The sequence below is a fragment of the Equus quagga genome, chromosome 9 (assembly GCF_021613505.1).
Source record: "Equus quagga isolate Etosha38 chromosome 9, UCLA_HA_Equagga_1.0, whole genome shotgun sequence".
Classification (NCBI taxonomy): Eukaryota; Metazoa; Chordata; class Mammalia; order Perissodactyla; family Equidae; genus Equus; species Equus quagga.
In genome coordinates, this window is record NC_060275.1 from 66,139,101 (window position 1) to 66,163,694 (window position 24,594).

The following is a 24,594-nucleotide window of genomic DNA, read 5'->3' on the forward strand; positions in this document are numbered from 1 at the left end:
ACAATGGTAAATTGTATGTTATATATTTTAACATAATTAAAAAAAAAAACCCACAACAACAAAACCGTAACTTTAGTACCACTGTCACAGCCAATGGTTAGGTAAGACCACACATTGCAACCAGTTGCTCGTCTGATAGGGATCCTTTTATGTGTGGTGCCGCTGAGTCTCTCCCTCCCTCTCTGTCCTCTTGTGGCTGATTTATTGAAGGAGTGGAGCTGTGTGTCCCGTGGTGCTGTCCTGCTCCGGGGTTGCTGAGCGCCCCTGACAGGCCCCCTGGCCCTGCTGCCTCCCGTACACTGGGAGGTGCGTCCAGCACAGTGTTTCTCGACCACGGCGCTAAGGACATCTGGGGCAGGGTCTTTCTCTGTGGCAGGGCCGTCCTGTGCACTGTAGGGTGTTGAGCAGCATCCCTGGTCTCAAATCACGTGATGCTGCCATCACTCCACCTCCCAAAGGTGACAGCTAGGATGTGTCCCGATGTTGTCAAGTGTTCCTGCAGGGCAGAACTCCCCGTGGGTGAGAGCCCCTGGTCTAGATGTTTGATCGGCTTCAAATTCAATTCTTTTGGCAAGGATTCCTTGTGGGTGGTAGCATGTCCCCCCACTGAGAGGCCCGTGGCGTCTGGCAGTCCCTGCTTTTGTCCTTGACACGCCACGTTGCATCGGGCACTGGTCCCTTCTCCGGGCCCCTCGTAATTCGTTCCGTTTCCTAGAAGCAGAGTGTCTGTGTCCGAGAGAAGGCGCGCAGTGAGGTGCTCTCTAAGGAAGAGAGGACGGGGCCCTCAGAGGCCGGGTTTAACGAGGATGCCGGGGAAACAGGAGCGTGCGCTTGGGTTTGGAAATCCCACCTCCTGGCTGTGGGATCAGGGAGACTGCTGGCTGCTGTTTTGTTGGTGGCGGCGGCCACAGGCCCAGACCGACAGTGCAGCCATCCTCATGGGAGGCAGCAGATGGGCAGACAACAGGCCCCTCAGCCCATCCCCATCCGGGGGGCTGCATGTGTGTGGCCTTTGTCTCCCACACCCCTCAGCGTGCGGGGTCACCCCAACACAGGACGTTGCAGCTGGGGCCCCAGGCCAATGATCCGCTCCCGCCTCCTGTCCTGGTATGGCCCTGCAGACTGGAGGTCATGGCATGGGGCACCCGGTGTCTGCCTCTCTGAGCTGGCCCCAGTGGTCTTCCCCTTAGTCCTGGGTCTGTCTGAGGGTCCAGGCCAGAGATAAAGATCAGCCGTTTGCTCTCAGTGTGGACGTGGCCACCGGGGCATCATCGTCACCCTCGGCTGCCTCGATCATGGCTGGGTTGCCCCTCTCCTGGCCTGATTTCTGAAGAGGACAGTGGAGAGCTGCTCAGAACATGGCTGGGACTATGCGCTGACAGCCTGGAGGATGGCTCTGTATCTCAGTAGGACTTTGTTGAGAGGAACCACAACCCTAATCCTAGCCCTAACCTAAACCCCAGCTTTCTTGAGGAAAGGGATTTATTAGCTCATTCAAGTGAGGAGGCCACTCAGTGACAGCTTGAGGCATAGCTTGATCCAGGAGGGCCTCTGCTCTCTTTGTTTCTTGTTTTCCTCCTTTCTCAGTGGGGCCCTGATTCCAGCAGCTCCGGTAGAGAAGGGTCTCTCTTCCCACTAGTCCATCAGAAGTCCCAGGGCAGATTCTCATGGGCCTAGCTCTGGTCACATGCTCATCCTTGAACCATTCAGTGGCTGGGAATGGACTGGGCTGATTGGCCAGGCTGTGTCACATGTTCTGTCCTGGAGATGAGGTGGGCTGGGCCACACCCAAGGCATCTGGCTGGGATCCTGGAGGCAGGAAAGAATTCACCACAGTGAGGTTTTGATCTGCCCTGCCCTGGGCTTGCCTCCTGGTCAGCTGCCAGTGATCTGGGCGGGCTGCTCCCCAGTGCCTCCATCTCCAACATGGAGACTTGAGAGGATTAAACAGGTGAGCTCTGTGCTGGGGGTTGGGGTTGGGGGCGGTGTGTGGCCAGTACATTTGTTGAGTCATCAGATACTTAGCAAGTGCCTGCTCAGAAAACACCTCTCAGTGGTGGTGACATTTGAGTGGAGACCTGAGGGTCCAGATACATCCAGAGGAAGAGTGTTCTAGGCAGAAGGCACAGCATATGCAAAGGCCCTGAGGAGGAGCCTGGTGTGGCAGAGCTGAGTGAGTGCAACAGATGGAGGGAGAGGCAGTGAGGGCAGCGGGCCAGATGGAGTTGGCTGCAGGCAGAGATCTGCACTTCCCCGTGTGTGGGGGGGGGGGGGGGCGGAGCTGGGAGCACTTCCAAGCTGTAATGATCAACTTGTCAGCTAATCCTGAGCGTGTCAGGATGCCCAGATTCACATAGAATTGTACCACTTACAAGCCTTGGTCCAGTTTACTTACTGTCTGTGAGCCTCAGTTTCTCCATCTGTAAAATGGGGAGGGTCACGATTCAGAAGCCAAGCCAGTGGTGAGGACTCAAGGGCGCTGGGGGTGTCCGGGAAATGACCTCAGGAGGTGGCGCCGTGAGACGGGGAGGGAGGGAGCCCTGCAGGAGGCGCCAATGAGCAGGTGGCTCTGCGGGACCCGGGGCTCAGTCCCTCTGCGGACCTCGGGGGCGCCGTAGAGCGTGCCCCTGGGAGCGGTGCCGCCCTGGGGGCGCTGGGCTGAGGGTCTCTCTCCTTCCTGCCCTGCGTTCCGCTCCGATAGAAGGCGTCCCAGGCGCCTGCCGGACCGAGTGAGCCGAGAGGAGTAAAGGGCCGGGCCGCCGCGCCGTCCTCCTCCTGAAGGCCGCTTTGTTCCTAGCCGGCTGGGGGCGGCTCGGGCTGTCGGCCGCCCCCGCCCACCGGCCGCCCCCCGCCCCCAGGTGGTGCAGTACATCGGCGAGATCTGCCGCTACCTGCTGCGGCAGCCGGTGCGCGAGGCGGAGGCCCGGCACCGCGTGCGCCTGGCCGTGGGCAATGGGCTGCGGCCGGCCATCTGGGAGGAGTTCGCGCAGCGCTTCGGTGTGCGCCAGATCGGCGAGTTCTACGGGGCCACCGAGTGCAACTGCAGCATCGCCAACATGGACGGCAAGGTGGGCGCGATGGGCCTCGGGCTCTTCCCCGGGCCCCCACAAAAGGGCTGGGCCAGGGTGCATGGGGCGGGGCGGGGGGCTCCGGGAACCCCTGGCACACCTGGCAGGTGGGGACCCTCCTCCAGCATGCACAGTTTGTCATGTGACTGTCGCCCCTGAGTTCGAATCCACGCTGCGGCTGTGTGGCCCCGGCAGGTGGCTCAGCCTTTCTGAGCCTCAGTTTCCACCCGTGGTGGTTTTGCAAGGGAGAGCAGAGCTCTGGGGGACCCAGGGAGAAGGTTGGGGTGCTGATTGCTTCCTACTGGGCAAGTCAGGCTCCTTGGGCCTCAGTTTCCTCATTTATAAAAGGGGGTAACAGCTCATTGGGTTTGTTCTAATCATCCAACATCATGAGCTCAGCAGGGGGGCCCCACCCCAGCAGGCTCTCTGCAAACAAATGCTTCTATGATTAGCAGTTATCATCATCTCCATTCTTCCCTCTCCCTTCTTCCCCCTTATCAGGCCCCTCCCACCCAAGGCCAGGAACAGATGATGAGAATAGTGACAGAGCAAGCGCCTGGGGACAGGGACTCTTGCTGTGTTGCAGGCTGCAGGGTCCCCAGCCCCTGGGAACAAGCCCAGCTCCAAGGGCGCCTGTGTGTTGAGCGGACAGCCCAGAGCACGCTGCCGTGCTGGCACAGGTTGCTGCCGTAGCAAACCTCCGATGGCGGACAGCAGCACACGCCCAATAGACAGGCGCTTCTTTCCTGGGACGGAGACAGGCAGGGTGACACACAGCGGCGGCGGGCAGAAGCTCTGCCAAAGCCCCCGCATGCCTCAGGGTCACTCCAGGTGTCCGCCTCCTGCCAGCACCGAGGGTTTCGTGGACCAGGAAGTGGCGGCCGGCTGACAGCAGGCTGGGAAGGCGGGAGGAGGGGCATGAGTCCTGGGGGAGCCCTGCACTTGGTACCCTCCTTTTTCTGATCACTCCAGATCAGAGTTGGGGTGACACTGAGGGTGCTAATTCCAGGCCTGGGGCAGGAAAGGCAAGGTGTCAGGTGTAGGGGGAGGACACCGGGCCACTCTGGGCTCCTGCGACTCAGTCCGCCCCCATCCCAGGTCGGCTCCTGTGGCTTCAACAGCCGCATCCTGCCCCATGTGTACCCCATCCGGCTGGTGAAGGTCAATGAGGACACCATGGAACTCCTGCGGGATGCCCAGGGCCTCTGCATTCCATGCCAGGCCGGTGAGCGGGGCCCCCACTGGTCCCCCAGGGAGCTGGGGCCTCCACCCCCTGCCCGCCCAGCGCAGCCTGAGCGCAGCCTCCTCCCCAGGGGAGCCTGGCCTCCTCGTGGGCCAGATCAACCAGCAGGACCCACTGCGGCGATTCGATGGCTACATCAGCGAGAGCGCCACCAGCAAGAAGATCACCCACAGTGTCTTCCAGAAGGGCGACAGCGCCTACCTCTCAGGTGTGCAGACCCTAGGGACTGGTGTGGGGATGGCGGGCCCCCGTCTCACTTCCCCCCTCTCCCCTCTGCCAGGTGATGTGCTGGTGATGGATGAGCTGGGCTACATGTACTTCCGGGACCGCGGTGGGGACACCTTCCGCTGGCGTGGGGAGAACGTCTCCACCACTGAAGTGGAGGGCGTACTGAGCCGCCTCCTGGGTCAAACAGATGTGGCCGTGTATGGGGTCGCCGTGCCAGGCAAGCTGGGGCTGTGGGGGTGGTCCTAGGGTATGGCGGCCCCAGAGGAGCCCAGCCAGGAGGAGCTTGGAGGTACAGGTGTCCTTGGGCAGTGCACGACCTGGACAACTGCACACAACAGCCTGGGTGGGAGCACTGGATCTAGAGTCACCTCTCATGGGTGATGTTGAGCCTCAGTTTCCTCATCCAGAAGACGGGATCATGAAAATGACTGTCTCAGGGTTGCAGGGAGTGCAGCAGCAGCTCAATAAAACGTGTGCTGCTTTGGCAAGTGTTATCCCAGGTGGACGGGACTGGAGATCAGAGGCCAGGGGCCACTGTTTGAGGGTGTGTCTGTTCCCACGGTGCGGCCAGTGGTGATGTTCTCAGTTGAGCCTCTGTCTCCAGGAGTAGAGGGCAAAGCAGGCATGGCTGCCATCGTGGACCCCCACGGCCAGCTGAGCCCCAACGCGCTGTACCAGGAGCTACAGAAGGTGCTGGCGCCCTACGCCCGGCCCATCTTCCTCCGCCTCCTACCCCAAGTGGACACCACAGGTGCAGCCCCTGCCTGTCTGTCTGTCTTCTGTCCGTCCATCTGTCGGTGCGGCAACTGTTTATTTATTTGTCCTGGTTCAGCCCCCGTGCCGTGTGTGACATGATGGTGTGTGGGCAGCTGGCACTGTGGGCTTGGGCAGGGCCCTTCTCTTGATTTATTCACATAGGTATTTATTTCCATTCCTCACTCCACCCCCACGAGGCCTCCTGAAATGTGTGGTGCATTTCTTCATTTTCTGCATTTTTTTTAATTGAGATTCATAATAGTTTACATCTATGTGAGATTTTAGTTGTACGTTATTTCTTGTCTGTCACCACATAAGTGCTCCCTTTCACCCCCTGTGCCCACCGCACCCACCTTCCCCTGGTAACCACTGAACTGTTGTCTTTGTCCATGTGCTTGTTTATATTCCACATATGAGTGAAATCATCTGGTGTTTGTCCTTCTCAGTCTGGCTTATTTCACTTAATACCCTCCGGGTCCATCCATGTTGTTGCAAATGGGATATCTTTGTCTTTTTTCTGGCTGAGTAGTATCCCATTGTATATATATATACCACATCTTCTTCATCTAATCATCGGTCGTTGGGCACTTGGGTTGTTTCCATGTCTTGGCTGTTGTGAATAGTGCTGCAGTGAACGTAGGGGTGTGTGTTACTTTGGGTTGTTGATTTCAAGTTGTTTGGATTGACACCCAGTAGTGGGAGAGCTGGGTCGTATGGCAGTTCTACTTTTAGTTTTTTGAGGAATCTCCATACTGTTTTCCATAGTGGCTGCACCAGTTTGCATTCCCACCAGCAGTGTGTGAGGGTTCCCTTCTCTCCACACCCTCTCCAACATTTATTTTTGGCCTTAGTGATTGTAGCCATTTTAACAGGCGTTAAGGTGGTATCTTAGTGTAGTTTTGATTTGCATTTCCCTGATGATTAGTGATGTTGAACATGTTTTCATGTGTTTATCGCCCATCTGTATATCTTCTTTGGAAAAATGTCTGTTCGTATCCTCTGCCCATGTTTTGATTGGGTTGTTTGTTTTTTGTTGTTCAGTTGTGTGAGTTCTATATATTATGGAGATTAACCCCTTATCGGATATATGATTTGCAAATATTTTCTCCCAATTGGTGGGTTGTCTTTTTGTTTTGATCCTGGTTTCTTTTGCCTTGCAGAAGCTCTTTAGTCTGATGAAGTCCCACTTGTTTATTTTTTCTTTTGTTTTCCTTGTCTGAGGAGACACGGTATTCGAAAAGGTCCTTTTAAGTTCAGTGTCAAAGAGTGTACTGCCTATATTATCTTCCAGGAGTTTTATGGTTTCAGGACTTACCCTCAAGTCTTTGATCCATTTTGAGTTTATTTTTGTGTATGGCGTGAGATAATGGTCTACCTTCATTCTTTTGCATGTGGCTGTCCAGATTTTCCAACACCACTTATGGAAGAGACTGTCTTTTCTCCATTGTATGTTCTTGGCTCCCTTATTGAACTTTCGCTGTCCATAGATGTGTGGTTTTATTTCTGGGCTTTCAGTTGTGTTCCATTGATCTATGTGTCTGTTTTTGTGCCAGTCCCATGCTGTTTTGATCACTATGGCTTTGTAGTACATTTTGAACTCAGGGGTTGTGATGCCTCCAGCTGTGTTCTTTTTTCTCAGGATTCCCTTAGCAATTCAGGGTCTTTGGTTGCCCCATATGAATTTTAGGATTCTTTGCTGTATTTCCGTGAAGAATGTCATTGGGATTCTGATGGGGATTGCATTGAATCTGTAGATTGCTTTGGGTAGTGTGGACATTTTAACTATGTTTATCTTCCAAACCATGTGCACGGAATCTCTTTCCATCTCTTATGTCATCATCGATTTCTTTCAGTAATGACTTATAGTTTTCAGTGTATAGGTCCTTCACCTCCTTGGTTAAATTGATTCCTAAATATTTTATTCTTTTTGGTGCGATTGTAAATGGGATTGTATTCTTGAGTTCTCTTTCTGTAAGTTCGTTATTAGAGTATAGAAATGCACCTGATTTTTGTAAGTTGATTTTGCACCCTGCAACTTTACAGTAGTTGTTGATTATTTCTAATAGTTTTAGATGGATTCTTTAAGGTTTTCTATATATAAGATCATATCATCTGCAAACAGCGAGCGTTTCACTTCTTCACTCCGTATATGGATTCCTTTTATTCCTTTCTCTTGCCTAATTGCCCTGGCAAAACCTCCAGTGCTACACCCTTGTCTTCTTCCTGTTCTCAGAGGGATGGCGCTCAGTTTTTGCCCATTGAGTATGATGTTGGCTGTGGCTTTGTCATATGGCCTTTATTATGTTGAGGTAATTTCCTTCTATCCCCATTTTGTTAAGAGTTCTTATCATAAATGGCTGTTGGATCTTGTCAGATGCTTTCTCTGCATCTGTTGAGATGATCATGTGATTTTTCTTCCTCATTTTGTTAATGTGGTGTGTCACATGATTGATTTGTGGATGTTGAACCCTCCCTGTGTCCCTGGTATGAATCCCACTTGATCATGGGGTATGATCCTTTTGATGAATTGCTGTATTCAGGTTGCCAATATTTTGTTGAGGATTTTTGCATCTATGTTTCTCAGCAATATTGGCCTGTAGTTTTCCTTTCTTGTGCTGTCCTTGTCCGGCTTTGGTATCAAAGTGATGTTGTCCTTGTAGAATGTGTTAGGAAGCATTCCATCTTCCCTGATTTTTTTAGAATAGCTTGAAAAGGATAGGTATTAAATCCTCTCTGAAAGCTTGGTAGAATTCCCCGGGGAAGCTGTCTGGTCCTGTCCTTTTATTCTTTGGGATGCTTTTGATGACTGTTTCAGTCTCTGCTTGTGATTGGTCTGTTCACATTCTCTAATTCTTCTTGATTCAGCTTCGGGAGGTTGTAAGAGTCTAAGAATTTATCCATTTCTTCTAGATTGTCTATTTTGTTGGCATGTAGCTTTTTGTAGTATTCTTTTATAATCCTTTATATTTCTGTGGTATCCATTGTTATTTTTCTTCTTTCATTTCTAATTTTATTTATCTGAGCATTCTCTTTTTTTCTTTGTAAGTTTTTTTCTTTGTAAGGCCAGGGGTTTGTCAATTTTGTTTATCTTCTCAAGAACCAGCTCTTTGTTTCATTGGTCCTTTCTTTTGCCTTTTTTGTTTCAATTGCATTTATTTCTGCTCAGATTTTTATTATTTCCCCCTTCTGCTGACTTTGGGCTTTGTTTGTTCTTTTCCTAATTCCGTTAGGTGTAGTTTAAGATTGCTTATTTGGGTTTTTTCTTGTTTGTTAAGATGTGCCCGTATTGCGATGAATTTCCCTCTTAATACAGCTTTTGCCGTATCCCATATGAGTTGGTATGGCATGTTATCATTTTCGTTTGTCTCCAGGTATTTTTGATTTCTCCTTTAATTTCTTCAATGATCCATTGATTGTTGTTTAGTCTCCACATCTTTGTCCCTTTCTCAGCTTTTTTCTTGTAATTAATTTCTAGCTTCATAGCATTGTGATAGGAACAAGTGCTTGTTATTATTTCAATTTTCTTAAATTTATTGAGGCGTCCCTTGTTTCCCAACTTATGATCTACCCTTGAGAATGTTCCGTGTGAACTTGAGAAGAATGTGTTTTTGGATGGAGTGTTCTGTGTATGTCTATTAAGTCCATCTGGTCTAGCTTTTCCTTTAATTCCACTCTTTCCTTGTTGATTTTCTGTCTGGATGATCTAGCCAATGATGTGAGTGGAGTGTTGAGGTCCCCTACCATTATTGTGTTATTATTAGTATCTCCTTTTAGGCTTGCTAATAGTTGCCTTGTGTACTTTGGTGCTCCTGTGTTGGATGCATAGATATTTATAAGTGTTATGCCTTCTTTTTTTTTTTTTCCTTCTTCTCCCCAAAGCCCCCAGTACATAGGTGTGTATTCTAGTTGTGAGAGCCTCTGGTTGTGCTATGTGAGACACCACCTCAGCATGGCCTGATGAGCGGTGCCATGTCTGGGCCTGGGATCAGAACTGGTGCAACCCCGGGCTGCTGAAGCAGAGCATGCGAACTCAACCACTCAGCCACGGGGCCAGCCCGTGTTCTGTCTTCTTGGTGGAGTGTCCCTTTGATCATTATATACTGCCCCTCTTTGTCTCTCTTTACCTGTCTTATCTTGAAGTCTACTTTGTCTCATATAAGTATTACAACACCTGCTTTGTTTTGTTTGCCATTAGCTTGGAGTATTGTCTTCCATCCCTTCACTCTGAGCCTCTGTTTGTCTTGGAGCTGAATGTGTTTCCTGGAGGCAGCATATTGTTGGGTCTTGTTCTTTAATCCATCTCGCCACTCTGTGTCTTTTGATTGGAGAATTCAATCCATTTACATTTAGAATGATTATCGATATACGAGGCCTTAATGCTGCCGTTTTATCACTTGTTTTCTGGTTCTCCTGCATTTCCTTTGTTTCTTGTCCTGTGTATTTCGGTCTACCAATAGAGTTATATAGTTTTTTATGTTGTGTTTCTTTGTTTTCTCCTTATTTATTATTTGTGTCTCTTCTGCTTTTTTGTTTAGTGGTTACCATGAGGTTTGTATGCAAATTCACGTAGATAAGATAGTCCATTTTCTGATGGCCTCTTATTTCCTTAGACTAAACCGATTCAGTCCCTTTCCTCTTTCCCTCCTAAGTTGTTTTTCTCACATCTTATTCCATCTTGTGTTGTGAGTTTGTGGTTAAAGTGACAAGATTATCTTTGTTTTTGGTGTTTTCCTTCCTTTACCTTTAATGTTATACTTGAGTATTTGCTAACCTGTTCTTATGTATAGCTACAATTTTCTGATTCTGTCTACCTATTTATCTCCTTACTCTGTGCTTTGTAACCCCTTTCTCACTTTTTTTTTCCCCAGGTATGAGGGCCTTCTTGAGGATTTCATGTGTGTGTTTGGGGGCTGTCTTGTGGCTATGAACTCCCTTAGCTTTTGTTTATCTGGGAAAGTTTTTATTTTTCCATCATATCTGAACGATATTTTCACTGGATAGAGTATTCTTGGCTGCAAGTTTTTGTCCTTCAAAGATTTGAATATGTCATTCCAGTCTCTCCTAGCCTGTAAGGTTTCTGCAGAGAAATCCACTGAAAGCCTGACAGTGGTTCCTTTGTAGGTTATTTTCTTCTGCCTTGCTGCCCTTAGTATTTTTTCTTTGTCATTCACTTTTGCCAGTTTCACTACTATATGCCTTGCAGTAGGTCTTTTTACGTTGACATATTTAGGAGATCAGGCAGCTTCTTTCATGTGGATTTCCAGCTCCTTCCCCAGCTTTGGGAAGTTCTCTGCTCTTATTTCTTTGAACAAGCTTTCTGCCTCCTTCTTCTCTTCCCCCTCTGGAATACCTATAATTCTTATGCTGTGTTTCCTAATTGAGTCGGATGTTTCTTGGAGACTTTCTTCATTTCTTTTTAGTCTTAGTTCTCTCTCCTCCTCTATCTGTAGCATTTCAACATGTCTATCCTCGATTATGCTGATTCACTCCTCTAGGGCGTCCGCTCGAGTGGTCAGGAAATCCATCTTTTGTTTTGTCTCATCGACTGTGTCTTTTATCTCCAATATTTCTGACTGGTTCTTCTTTATAGTTTCAGTCTCTTTTCTGAATTAGCTCTGACCTTGTTGAATTGTTTCTCTCCATTCTCTTTTAACTTGTTGAGTTTTTTGGTGATAGCTATTTTGAATTCTCTGTCATTTAGATTACGTATTTCTGTGTCTTCAGGGCTGATTTCTGAGTACTTGTCATTTTCTCTCTGGTCTGGAGATTTAATACAATTTTTGATACTGCTAGAGGGCTTTTTTCTTTCACATCCTGGTATTATTTGATCGCAGCTACTACCTATTGCCACTGGGTGGGGGGTCAAGAGCCGTGTGTTCTGAGCCCTCTGAGTTCCACTGGGATCGCAGGCACTGGACCTGGTGCTGAGCGGGTGGTGGGGAGGGGCGCTTTCTCCTGCGTGCTTTCATGCTTTCTGGGTTTTCTCGCTCTGTTCTCCCTATCTGCTCTCCTGGGGTGTTGGCTTGATGAGGTCACCCCCTGCAATAGCTTTCACCCCAGTAGGGGGCTTCCCCATAGGCTGCCACAGACCTCAGGGATCTTTGATGTTCCCTCCAGCGGGCGTGCCCTCCCCCTCCTTCCCTCTTGCAGGCCAAGCACAGTCTTCTGTGGAGGGAGCGAAGTTTTCTCTTACATGCTTCCGCCTCATCCTGGGGGGCCTCCAGCACCTCCACCCTCCAACATGTGGCTGCATGGGTCTCTTAGATGTCTTTTGCGTTGTGTGGATTCCTCTGTTGGAATAGGAGTGTCTTTTTGTTGTACGGTGGAGGGGAGAGATCACCAAGAGAGCTCACTCCCCTGTGACGCTGACGTCACTCCCTTCATTTTCTGCATTTTTCTGATGACTGGGTAGTTGAGCAAGTCCTCTGGCGCCTCCGAGGTTTCCTCTTCAGTAACTCGCCTCTTCCTGTCTTCTGCCCGTCTCTGCAGTGCCTCACTGTTTGATTTACGGGAGTTCGTAATAGTCCAGATGTTAATTCCTTAGTGGTTTCAGACACCGGAAGTCTCTTTTGTTTTGGAGTCTGTTAACTTTGTCCGCAGTGGCCTTTGTTGAAAAGAAAACGTTAATTTTGTTGCAGACTTTTTTCTAATCTTATGGTTTGTGCTCTTCAAGTTTTGTTTTTTCAAAAAAAAACCTCCAGTGTCTAGAGGTTTTTAAAACCTCTAGAACTCTAGAGGTTTAGAAAACCTCTGGTTTCTAGCGTTTTTTTAAAAAACGCTCCCAGTTTCTAGAGCACACAGGCGTCCTCCTCGATTTTTCTACTAACTCTAACCCTTAGGTTTACCTTTCACGAAACTCTTCTTTAATTGTCCACTGTAAGGAGTGCACACTTTTTCTTAAGGGCTCAGATAGTAAATATTTTTAGTTTCACAGACCATACCGTCTCTCTTGCAACAAGTCAGCTGCACCGTGTGGTACAAAAGCAGCCGTAGACAATGTATAAATGAATGGGTGTGGCTGTGTGCCACACTTTACTTACAAAAACCTGTGGTGGGCCAAATTTGGCTCTCGGGCCGCATGGTGCTGACCCCTGACCTACTGTGTGACAGACCCAGCCCTAGTCTCATAGCGGGTGAGCATGTGACCAGGCAGGGACTTCACAGAGTTTCAGGCTGTGATGGGGGTGGTCAGGGAGGCCTCCCTGAAGGAGGGGGCATGAAGCTGAGATCTGAAGCACAAGGGGGATTGGGCAGGTGAAATGGAGAAGAATGGCCCTGGCTGAGGGGATGGCCTGTGCAGAGGCCAGGAGGTGCAGCAGAGGATGGTGAGTTGGGGGTCCTGGAAGCCCCCTGCCAAGTCCCCACCACTTCCTCACCTCCCCCGCTCCAGGCACCTTCAAGATCCAGAAGACGCGGCTACAGCGCGAGGGCTTCGACCCCCGCCAGACCTCGGACCGCCTCTTCTTCCTGGACCTGAAGCAGGGCCACTACCTGCCCCTGGACCAGGGGGTCTACACCCACATCTGCTCTGGCGCCTTCGCCCTCTGATGCTTCTCCTCCACCAGCTGGACTTCTGGCCAGGTCCGGTGAGCGAGGCGTGCCTGAGCCAGACAGCCCTGCCTGGGGGCGGCCGAGCTGCACTTGGGGCCGTCCTGGGGCTGAGAAACTGGACCCGGGACCCTGGGAGGAGCCCGCATCTCTCTGCTGCCTTCTCGCTCCTCTCCCTCATCCCTTTGCCCTCTCAGTGCCCGCCCTGCCCGTATTCCCTCTCCGGCGTCTGCGTGTGTCTCTCTTTTCCCTAGTTCCCGGCCTTCCTCTGTCCCCTTGTGCCCTCACCTCTTCCTCCTCCATCTCTCCTCCTCTCTCCTCCCCCGTTCTCCTGCCAAGAACCAAGCGGACATTTCCTGGGGCTGCAGCCTGTACAGGGCCCAGCTGCCCTTGGGGCCATGACCGGGAGTGGGGCTCATTGCCTCCCTCTCAGCTGTGCCTTCATGAGCCCCACCCCAACCAGGCTGCTAGTCCCAGGACACTAGAGCCTGGTGTGAACCCCAGGTGGGCCCTCTGCCCTCCCTGCTCAACGGAGAAGTGGGTGGTCTGCATGGCCCTTCTGGGTCCAGGACGTCTGCAGGGGACCTCCCAGTGAGCTGGAAATCTTTCCCAGGCTGGGCCAGTTGCCTTTTGCACTTCCCATCCCTGGTGTGGGTCTCCCCTGCTCTGCCTGCCTTTCCTGATGCTCCAGAAGCTTCCAGAATTGACTGTAACCACTTGGATGTCACCCCTGCCTGGATGTCTGAGTTCAGGTGTCTTGGAGTTCCTGCTGGAGGACCTGAAGACTGTGTGGATGGCTGCCCACACACCACTTGCGTGTTCACCCGGCGGAGGACTCTTGGGTGTCCCCAGCCAGTGTGGCTGCTGGCGGACCCATGGGAGTGGCAGAAGTAGGGTGGGGGAGGTCTCCTACAGGGTGGTGCTGAGATGGCCTCTTGGGCTTCAGGGGTTCCAGCCCATTGAATGTCCCCACTGGCCTTGCTAGTGACAGCTCAGACCCTGTGTTGGTAGTGACATTTCACACACCCCCGCCGGCCTTGTTGGTGGCTCCTCCCGGACACCCATTGTTACAGCGAGCCACGCAGACTGCCCTTCTGTGTGTCCCCTGCAGCCCTGTGCGGCCCCGTGTGCAGTGGGGCCGGCCGGGAGTGCCCCTGCTGTTTCACATGGCCTTTCCAGCACTAAGCTTTTGTTTCCTACTCGAGTATAAGAAATAAACCTGCAGGGCATCAGCTGCCTGGGGGGAGCCCAGTGGTTTGGTGTCTGTCCCCAGGTGGCACAGAACCCTGTCTGAGTTTCAGAAGGGAGGACCTCACAGGGAGCACATGCTCACCAAACATGAGCAAGAAGACACACTTGGCCTTTTCTTGCTGCCCCCTGTTGCCTGCTCGCCCACCGGCAAGTGCAGGGGGCCTGGGCATGGGGGCGTGCGGGTTAGCCTTCTTGCTGCCTCCCTGCAGCCTCTGGGGCCTCTGGAAGCCCTGTGCCAGCGTCAGTGGTCCCAGGGCAGGGCCAACCGGCCTGCCTGTGGGTTCCAGCAGATGTGCAGGGTGGCCCAGAGGTGTCCTGGAACGTCTGGCTGCCCCCAGGAAGGGTGCCCCTCTATGTATGGGGCCAGCAGGTGTGGCCATAGCCCTGGATGAGAGCCACTGGCCCTGCAAGGGTGACTGAGCTGGGAGTCGAACCCAGGGCATCAAACTCCGGAGTCTATACTCTCAGCTCCCACCTTCTGCTGGCCCCCTCCAGAATTAAAATGTCTGTCTCATCTTGTCTCCACTTCAGGAGACAGAGGAAGAAAGGCTTGTAATGATAGAGTATTTGCTGGGAAGGGCCACTGAGGGAGAAGCCCTGGGGATGGGTGGGGGATGGATGAGGCCTTGGCCAGCTCAAGGATGGATGAACCGTCCATGTGTGGGGCTGGTCCCTGGACGCCCACAGTCTGCAAGGAGAGGGATGCAGGGTGGAACCCTCGAGATGCCCTCAGAGTGGGTGCAGGATGTGCTGCTGGGGATGGAGCCCCCTGGTGTGCTGATAGAACAAGTGCATCCTGGGTAACATCCCTTCAGACGTTACGACCACCTCCAAGGGTGTCATCATGGTCCCCGTTCTTTAGATGGGAAAATTGAGGCACGGGGAGGCGGGAATGAAGGAGCCAGGGGCTCCTGGTAAGAAAGTGGCCTGACGGGGACCTTTCTGTTCCAAAGCCTGTGACTCTGGCTGCAGCAGCCTAAGAAGTTCCCTTTGGGCTGGCAAGAAAATAATCCTGATGACTCTTAGGATCGGGCTTTGTTTGTTTTTTAAATTAATAATAGACTTTATTTTTTAGAGCAGTTTTAGGTTTACAGAAAGATGAGTGGAAAGCACAGCGAGCTTGCGTATGCCCTCTCACCGTGTAGGCACCACTGCTTCCCGTTAATGACATCTTGCCTTGACTGCCGCATGTTACATTGATGGGCCCATGTCCATACGTTATTATTAACTCAAGTCCGCAGTTTCCGTTAGGGTTCCCTCTTGGTGGTGTACATTCTGTGGGTTTCAACAAATGTGTAATGACCTGTCTCCCCTTACAGTATCATACAGAATAGTCCCACTGCCCTGAAATCCCCACTGCTCCATCTCTTCACCCCCCACCCAAACCCTGGCACCCCTGCTCTATTTACTGTCCCCATAATTTTGCCTTTTCCAGAATGTCGTACACTTGGAATCACACAATGTGTGGCCTTTTCAGGCTGGCTTCTTTGACTTAGCAAGATGTGTTTAAGGTCCCTCCATGCCTTTCACGGCTTGGGAGCTCTGTATTTTTTATGCTAGATGAGAAGCTCTGGGACCTGTCTCCAGGGACCCTCGGTAAGGCAGGAGAAAGCTGGGATCAGAAGGCACTGTGCCCGAGCCTCTCCTTTATGGATGTCCACAGAGGGGATGTTTGCATCTGTGATGTGGGAAGAGAGACTCGCCCCAGCCTGGCGTCGACCTGTGGGCCCTCAGAGGCAGGGGCCGAGCGGTGCGTGAGGGTCGAGGAAAGAGAAGCAGCTGCCAGAGAGGCCATGTGGGGGAGGGAGACGGGATGATGACAGCCTTCCGAGGAGAGGTGGCTGCAGGCTGGGCCCTGCCCCACCCCCTCAAGGGTCTCCATCACGCTGGAAAAGAGCCCCCGCTCTTCGGCCAGCGCTGCCATCCTGCAGGCTCTCTTCCTGCTCCGGCAGCCAGGCGTTTCCACCCTGTGGCTGACTTCCTCGCCTTTGCCCCTGCTGGCTCTGGTGTCGGAACCGCTGTTCCTCTCCACAGCCGGCCAGCTCCTCCTGCTATCTCTCTTCATTGAGACATCATCACATACGATAAAACGCTCCCTTTTAGGTTGTACAACTTAGTGGCTTTTGATATATTCACAAAGTTGTGCAACTGTTACCTCTCCCTGGTTCCGAACGTTTTCATCACCCCAAAAGGAAACTTGATATCCACTAGAAGTTGCCCCCCATTCCTCCTCCCCAACCCTGGCAACCACTCATCTGCTTCTGTCTCTATGGATTTGCCTATTCCGGGTGTTTCATATACAGGGGATCATACACTGTGCGTCCTTTTGTGTTTGGCTTCCTTCACGCAGCATGATGTTTTTAAGATTCATTGGGGTTGTAGTTCATTCCTTTTTATGGCCAAGTAATATTCCATTGTGTGGATGGACCACATTTTGTTGAACCATTCACCACTTGATGGACATTGAGATATTTCCACTTTTTGGCTATTACGAATATGTTGCTGTGAATATTCACATACAAGTCTTTGTGGGAACATTTGTTTTTAATTCTCTTGGGTATAAACCTAGGCGTGGAAATGCTAGGTCATATGGTAACTCTTTAATCTTTTGAGGAAATGCCACTGTTTTCCAAAGTGATTGCACCATTTTATATTCCCCCAGCAGCAGTGTGTGAGAGTTTGAATTTTCCGTCCTGGCCAGCCCCTCTTATTGTCTTATTATAGTCATTCTAGTGGGTGAGGTGGTATTTCATTGTTGTTTGGATTTGCATTGCCCTGATGACTAATAGGCAGGACATCTTTTCATGTGCTTATGAGCCATTTGTATATTTTCTCTGGAGAAATGTCTATTCAGAACTTTTGTCCATTTAAAAATTGAGTTATTTGTCTTTTTACTGAGTTGTAAGTGTTCTTAATATATTCCAGATACTAGGCCCTTATAAAACATACGACTTGCAAATTCCTCCCATGAGTTGTCTTTTTACTTTCTTGATAGTATCCTTTGAAACACAGAAGGTTTTCGTTTTGATAAAGTCCAGTTTATCTGTCTTTTGTTGCTTGTGCTTTTGGTGTCATTGTCTTACCAAGGTCATAAAGGTTTATGCCTTTGTTTTCTTCTAAGAGCTTCTTAGTTTTAGCTCTTACATTTAGCTCTTTGATCCATTTTAACTTTTGTATATGGTGTGAGGTGAGGATCCGTATTAGTTTTCTAGTGTTGCTGTAACAAATTACGGCAAACTTACTGGCTTAAAATAAACAATTTATCTTACGGTTCTGAAGGTCAAAAGTCAGAAGTGGATCTCACTGGGCTAAAATCAAGGTGTCTTGATTGCTATAGCTTTGTAGTAAGTTTGAAATCAGGAAGTGTAAGTCCTCCAATTTTGTTCTTTTTCAAGATTGTTTTAGCTTTTTGGGGCCCCTTGCAATTCCATATGAATTTTAGAATCAGCTTGTCAGTTTCTGCAAAAAAGGCAGCCAGAATTTTGACAGAGATGGTGTTGAATCTGTACACCAATTTGGAGAGTACTGCCATCTTAACAATATTAAATCTTCCAATCCATAAATATGGGATGTCTTTCCACTTACTTAGATCATCTTCAGATTTTTTCAGCAAAGTTTTATAGTTTTCAGTGTACGAGTCTTGCACTTCTTGTTAAATTTATTCCTAGGTATTTTACTCTCTTTGATGCTGTCATATGTGGAATTTTCTTAATTTGCTGATTTTAAAGATGCACTACTTATGCAAGCTTTGTTGCATTTACTACTCTCTACTGAACTGTCTGGTTCCAAGAAGTGGTCCAGCCACCTAGGCCCACCAGGCCTTCTCTCCCTTCCAGTCCTCTCTGCCCATGCTACTCCTTGAAAATTCTCTTATCAGCCAAGGCCCACTAGCCTCAGACTGGGAGCTTCTCCAGACAACAGCCTGGATGGAGGACTCTCTGAGTTGGAGGGACACAAGGCATCCCAACCAGCATTTGCAGAAGGAATTCCACAATTACGTTTTCAGCCCCTGCTCTGCGCCAGGCGTAGCTCAGGGGGCTTTGCAGCAATCAGTGAACAAAGTAAACCCGCCCTCATGGAGCTTATTAAAGACAGAAACAACAAAGAGCAACAAGATAAATATATCAAAAGGTTCGGGAACTTCAAAGTCCACCAAAATGCGCTCTCCTCCAGGAAATCTCGCATCTCCTCTCTCCACCCCACCACACCCCAAGTCCCTCTTTGGGGTCCGGAGCTCTGGGTTCCCCTCTCTGGCCCCGCCCTGGCACCAGGAGGCGGAGAGCAACTGCGCCGGCTCCGCCTGCCACAGCCAAGGGAAAAGCCCCGGCGCGGCGGGAAGAGAATCAACCGGCGCGGCCCCACCCACGGCCCGGGCACACCGGCGCTTCACTCATGAGACTGCGCATGCGCCACCGGCGGCAGCCCACAGGCACTGAGCGGCGCGACCCGCCTTTGCGCCGGCGCACTGGCGGCCGCGGAAGGGCTTCCGCCTCCCAGCCGTCGCCGCTGTCGCCATGGCCGCGCCGGCCCCGGGCCTCATCTCTGTCTTCTCGAGCCCGCAGGAGCTGGGCGCGTCCCTAGCCCAACTGGTGGCGCAGCGGGCGGCGTCCTGCCTGGCCGGGGCCCGCGCCCGCTTCGCGCTCGGCCTGTCGGGCGGCAGCCTCGTTTCGATGTTGGCCCGCGAGCTGCCCGCCGCCGCCGCCCCCGCCGGGCCCGCCAGCCTCGCACGCTGGACGCTGGGCTTCTGCGACGAGCGCCTCGTGCCTTTCGAGCACGCCGAGAGCACGTACGGCCTCTACCGGGTGAGAGCTACGGGGGCCGCCGGGGGTCACGCCGAGAGGGCCGCGCCCGCCGTCTTAACCCGGCTACGGGGGCCGCCGGGGGTCATTCGAGGAGGAGCGCCCTTCGCCTGAAACCCGACAGGCGCGTCACGCAGGGTCACATCGTGCCCTCTGCCTCTATCTGGAGGGGAGCTGGGAGTGGTCGGCTGGGCGCCCCGAGATCCCGCCTGGGCTACACCTCCACTGCCACCCGAGTGGGCCTGTGGGGCCGTAAGTCCCTCTTCACGCTTTAACCGGTGGCCGGGCAGAGGGAACGGCGTGGGCAGGCGTGGAGGTGAGGCGGAGCGGCCCGTCGTTCCAGGGACCCGGAGTACAGGCGCCGCAGCCCCGTGGCCAGCAGGGGCGGCTAGGGAAGAGCCAGGCAGGAGGGAGCTCGTGCGGAGCCTCGGCCTCAGTTTCCCCACCTCCAACCTAAGCGAGTTCTCGGTGGTCTCCACGCAGCTGGCAGCGCTGATAACCGCCAATGACCTCGGGCGCTGCTCATTTTGGACCTGGGCCCCAGGCTCCTATAGAATCGGGAACACGCCCCATTTACAAGCAGGGAAGCAGGCTTGCAGGAGCCGTGGTCGGCCCTGGGGTGCCCGGCTGCAGCTGAGTCAACGCCTGACCTGGAGCGGGAAGCCGCCCTCGGAGGTGTGGGAGGGGCGGGCTCAGCCGAGCCCGGGTCACCAGGTCCTGCTCTGTTGTTTTCTTTGCACAGAAGCTTGAGCTGACAGTTGTCTCTTGTTTTGTGTAATAAGGAGGAAGGTTTACCCACTTATCCTCACAACAGCCTGAGAGCTGGGTGCTGTTAGTACCTCCATTTCATAGATGGAGAAACTGAGGCCAAAAGAGATCTTACCTACCTGCCTACCTGAGCCACCTAAATGACCAGTGGGAGAGCCCGGGTTTGAAGCTGCCCCGCTGGCCGGGGCAGATGGCACCTGGGACACATCTCTGGGGCGGGGGGGGGGGGGGGGGGGGGGGGCCAACCCTAGCGCCCGCCTTCCTGTGTATCTTCCCCAAGAGCAGAATTAAAAAGTGTGCTTTTGTTTCTTATTTTGTAGACTTTGAAAAACTAATTTTTTTAAATTAGAAAAACTGTACTTCAAGTAACAACATTCAACCAAAATAGTAAAAGAAAGTTGCACAGATGTTCGTTGCCTGTCCCTCTGCCCAGCGCTGGAGACACCGTGGGGAGCTGGGCAGTTCCTCCACGGGCCTGGGTGGGGTGCCACACCCCGACACACAGTGTGATAAAGGAGAGAAGTCCCCTCAGAGCATGAACAGAACACAGTGGGGAGCGAAGATGATGGTGTCAGATGCCAGCAAGTGCTGGGGAGGAGGGATGAGCATCCTTCTGCCAGGACCGGGTCCGGGGCGGTGTGCTCTAAGGGGGTGACGTGTAAGCTGAGCCCTTGGGGATGTGAGGACCTGGCCACAGGCAGAGCTGGGGCAGAGGGTACAGCTGAGACCAAGGCCGTGGGGTGGGACTGAGTGTGAGGCAAGGATTTGCTCCTTCTGCTGGTTCCCTGTGAGGGGAATCATGTTAGTTCTGTGGGGCCATCCTGACGAAGTTCCGCACACTGGGGGCTTAAAACAATAGGAGTTTCTTCTCACACTTCTGGAGGCCAGAACAGACAAAGGAGGAGGGACCAGCTCTGAGCCTGTAGGGGGAGGGCAGCTAAGGAGGGGACTCAGGTGACAGCAAAGGGGCACCCATGCTCCCTCCTGGCTTTGCTCAGTGCTGTCCCTGAGGGTGTGTGAGGATGAGGACCTTGGACAAGGAGAGAAGTCTTTCCAGAACCTGATCTGATCATGTCCCTCCACAGGTCACACACCCTCCTTGGCTCCCCATTGCCCTCAGGATAGAGCCCACATTCCTCAGGCCAGCTTTCAGGGGGCTCAGCCATGTGAGATGTGGTGGGTTTACCCCGCGTCCCTGCCACCGTCACCCTCTGCTCCAGACACACTATATTTTTTCTGCTGCCCTGCTTTTCCTTTGTGGCTCAGCTCCGTGTTGCTGGGCTCAGTCAGTCCACACTTGAAGGGAGGCACAGCACCTGTCCCAGGGCAGACCACAGGCCCTGGGGCTCGTCTCAGTGGGAGGGGGCTGGAACCTTCCACCTTGCAGGAGGCCTGACTCCAGGGGCTGCTGCATCAAACCTGCTGAGTGGAGGCTGGGGTGCCTGCCTGCTGCATGCTGGGCACAGGTACCCCGTGATGGCAACCCAGAAGAGAAGTCAGTGCTTATCACAGTTACATGCAGTGCCCCCAAGCAGCGGTGTGGGGAGGTGCAGACAGGGGTGGCTGCTTGGAGGAGGTGGCCTGAGGGATGTATAGGAGTTTCCCAGGCAGGGGCAGCAGCTTGTGTCCAGGCTGGGGTGGGAAGGGCCTATGGAGGGCAGAGAGAGGCTGGGTTTTATCCTGAGGGCCAATGAACCCTGCAGGCTTTGGAACAGAGCTGTGGTGTAGCCAGACAGGTGCAGGCCGGGGCCAGGAGGGCCCCAATCACAATGGACTTGAAAGACCTCTGGCAGAACGCCACTGGGATCCACCGGGATCCCGACTCACACGGGAAGTGGGTATAATGACAGCTGCGTCCTCGCCTGGAGGATCTAGGTGGTCACACACGGAAGCCCCGCTCCACCAAGGACTGTGCCTCACTGCTGGTGATGCTGTCCCTCCGTCTGCGCAGACCCACCTGCTCTCCAGGCTGCCCATCCCCGACGGCCAGGTGATCACCATCAACCCCCAGCTGCCCGTGCAGGAGGCCGCCGAGGACTACGCCCAGAAGCTGAGACAGGTGAGTCCTTTGGGGCTGCTGCAGGGAGACCTCGTCCACCCGACGGTCATTCCCAGGGCGAGGGAGCAGCCCTGCGGGTGACACTGCTTGCTCCTCACCGGCAGAAACTTCCTTGGGGGCTGTTGGCAGACCCAGCCCCACCCTGGGCAGAACGCTTTGTGGATCTCCCCTCAAGGATACTGACCCCAAGGGGAGCCTGGCCTCTGACACCCTGGTGGTGGGCCTGGGTCCTCACATCTTGGGGACAGTTGTGTCCCCAGACTCTTCGGCAGTTGGACAGGTGAAACGTGGAACCTCATAGGTTCGAGTCCCCCTTTTTGCAAGTGAGGCTGAGCGTCGCTCCCTATGTTATAGCCACTTGTGATTCTTTTTCTGACGACTCTCTCTTTGTGTCCTTTCCCTCACAACCTCTCTGGATGGTCTTCATCCCCCACCTAGGCCTTCCAAGGGGACTCCATCCCGGTTTTCGACCTGCTGATCCTGGGGGTGGGCCCTGATGGCCACACCTGCTCACTCTTTCCAGACCACCCCCTCCTGCAGGTGAGCATGCCCATGCAGGCCCTACTTGCACCTGAGCCTGACCTCTGCTGACTGGGGCCTCCAGGGAGCTGGAAATTACCCACAGCAGGGTTGGAGTCAGCCTCTGCCAGTGGGCTCGGCTTAATCCTTCTGAGCCTCAGCTTACCCATCTTAAAATGGAGGCCTTAAATCAAGTACCATGTGGGGTGGCATGGTGGATGGAACATGCCTGGCGTGTGTGAATGAGTACTCAAGAAGCTGGAGTGATGCTGTTCTCCTTTCTCCACCCTGGGCCTCTCTCCTTCAGGAGCGGGAGAAGATTGTGGCCCCCATCAGCGACTCCCCGAAGCCACCACCACAGCGTGTGACCCTCACACTTCCTGTGCTGAATGCGGCCCGGACTGTCATCTTTGTGGCGACTGGAGAAGGCAAGGCAGCTGTTCTGAAGGTAAGAGCTGAGGGCCCCATTCCCAGGAAGGTCGTGGGCATGCGGGCCCAGGGAGAGAATGTGACCCCACCTGCTATTGTGCTGGAAGCACCAGATCCCAAGATCCTTCAGTAATTCTTGGGTTGAAGGGGAGATGGAAACTAATTACAGGTTGGTTAAGAATGAATGATTATGAAATGAAATTGATGAGATGAGGCCAAAGCTGCACTCAGGTAAATTCATAGCATTAAATGCATTTTTAAAAAATTAAGTAGAAAATATTTGAAATACACAAATCAAGCACTTTAGAAAAAGAATAATAATGTAAATCTAAGAAAAGTCAGCAGAGGGAGTAAGTGAAATTAAAATTAGAAATTAATGACTTGGTTAATATTCTTAACCATTTAATGGTAAACAGATCCAAAAGATAGACCCCTGGCAAAGCTAATCAAGAGGGAAAAAAAAATCATATGTAGTAGGAATAAGTAAAAAAGTAGGGATAGGGAAAAAGGTGTAGTTATACAAAATATTTTAGGAAAACATAAAGTAAGATATTAAAAGTAAACAAAACAATAAGAAATTTTTAATTGCCATTATTGAAAAGACCACAAGTATGGAAGAAACTGGAAGTATTTTTAAAGGTAAATAATAGTTCTCTCCCCAAAAACCTTCGGGCCCAGATGTCCTCAAAGGGCTGTCAGTCAGGAGGAGGTGGGTTGACCCTTTCAGTGTCCGTAAATAAAGTTGTGTTGGAACACTGCCATGCCCATCTGTCGACGCGTCATCTGCTGCTGCTTTTGCTCCATAACAGCAGGGCCGTGCCTGTGACAGACAGGGTGTGACCTGCAGAGCCGAGGTGGTGACTCTCCAGTCTCTGCAGGAAGGAGGGTGTGCCACCTCGTTTCCAACAGTCACAGACGGTGGATGGGAAGGACCTGTCCCGGCTGATTAGTTGAGGCTGGGACAGCTGGAAGGATGACATGACATCTTGAGAGCGGGGGCACCCGCTGCGTGAGGCCTCACGCCCCTGCCCTCTCTACACAGCGCATTTTGGAGGACAAGGAGGAGAACCCGCTCCCCGCCGCCCTGGTCCAGCCCCACACTGGGAAACTCTGCTGGTTCCTGGACGAGGCAGCGGCCCGACTCCTGACCGTGCCCTTCGAGAAGCATTCGGCCTTGTAGCCAGCCCGAGGGGCGAAGGAAGCCGTGGCTGGGCCTTCTGGGGCTGGGCCCCACCCGGCGCTTGGCTTCCTTTCAGAAGAGCTGCCACCCCACCTGCCTGCCCGCAGGGCTCAGCCCCCGGCCGGGCTCTGGGCGACTCAGTTATTAAAAGGAGCATTTGTGTGAAGTCCCCGCTGTCTCATGGTCCTTGGTGGGCAGTGGGACTGGGGTGTCCAGGCTGAGCTCCTGGTCTGACGGCCTTGTCACCCGGCGGAGCGCAGGCCCGGCACTCTGGGTGAGTGTCCTGGGGCTGCCACAGCCAAGTGCCACCAGCTGAGGCGCTTAAACCACAGGAGTTTCTTCTCTCATGGTCTGGAGGCCAGGCGTCTGAGACCGGGGCCAGCGTGGGCTCATCTGGAGGCGCCGATGGGGGTCGGTCCCAGGCCGCTCCCGGCTGCCGGCAGTCTGCAGGGTTCCTTGGCTTGTAGACTGGTCACCCCCATCTCTGCCTCCATCCTCAGATGGCCTCCTCCCTGCCTGTGCCTCTGTGTCCTCTTTTTTTTTTTTGAGGAAGATTAGCCCTGAGCTAGCATCTGCTGCCAACCCTCCTCTTTTTGCTGAGGAAGACTGGCCCTGAGCTAACATCTGTGCCCATCTCCCTCTATTTTATATGTGGGACGCCTACGACAGCATGGCGTGCCAAGCGGTGCCGTGTCCACACCCGGGATCCAAACAGGCGAACCCTGGGCCGCTGGAGCAGAACGTGC

At 52.6% G+C, this 24,594-nt stretch overlaps 2 protein-coding genes across 11 annotated transcripts in view; both read left to right on the forward strand.

Annotated features, from left to right (window-relative positions):
* Positions 1-14,089, forward strand: part of SLC27A1 (solute carrier family 27 member 1) — a 34,895-nt gene extending 20,806 nt beyond the window's left edge. For 6 of the 9 annotated variants that reach the window (XM_046671617.1, XM_046671615.1, XM_046671622.1 and 3 more), the window contains 5 exons: positions 2,859-3,068; positions 4,167-4,293; positions 4,382-4,756; positions 5,144-5,290; positions 12,686-14,089. In XM_046671617.1, coding sequence (XP_046527573.1) covers positions 2,859-3,068; positions 4,167-4,293; positions 4,382-4,756; positions 5,144-5,290; positions 12,686-12,843 — 1,017 coding nt within the window. In that variant the 3' untranslated portion in view covers positions 12,844-14,089. The remainder of the gene's footprint in view (positions 1-2,858; positions 3,069-4,166; positions 4,294-4,381; positions 4,757-5,143; positions 5,291-12,685) is intronic. The other 3 variants (XM_046671621.1, XM_046671618.1, XM_046671623.1) reach the window with 3 other exon arrangements.
* Positions 14,090-18,551: 4,462 nt separating this feature from the next.
* Positions 18,552-24,014, forward strand: PGLS (6-phosphogluconolactonase). Of its 2 annotated transcripts, none has more exons than XM_046672425.1 (5): positions 18,552-18,896; positions 21,613-21,720; positions 22,159-22,260; positions 22,547-22,687; positions 23,478-23,697. In XM_046672425.1, the coding sequence occupies exons 1-5, from the start codon at positions 18,609-18,611 to the stop codon at positions 23,616-23,618; spliced, it is 780 nt and encodes a 259-aa protein (XP_046528381.1). In that variant the 5' UTR covers positions 18,552-18,608; the 3' UTR covers positions 23,619-23,697. The 2 variants fall into 2 exon arrangements, with proteins under 2 accessions (XP_046528381.1, XP_046528382.1); XM_046672426.1 differs by lacking the exon at positions 23,478-23,697 and adding an exon at positions 23,711-24,014 and having other exon boundaries at positions 18,555-18,896.
* Positions 24,015-24,594: the final 580 nt, after the last annotated feature.

Excerpts from the sequence above, each read along its gene's own strand:
- PGLS (XM_046672425.1), top strand. The coding sequence starts at position 18,609 with ATGGCCGCGCCGGCCCCGGGCCTCATCTCTGTCTTCTCGAGCCCGCAG. Across the intron at positions 21,721-22,158 it reads ACGCCCAGAAGCTGAGACAG|GCCTTCCAAGGGGACTCCAT; the intron begins GTGAGTCCTTTG and ends TCCCCCACCTAG. Across the intron at positions 22,261-22,546 it reads CAGACCACCCCCTCCTGCAG|GAGCGGGAGAAGATTGTGGC; the intron begins GTGAGCATGCCC and ends TCTCTCCTTCAG.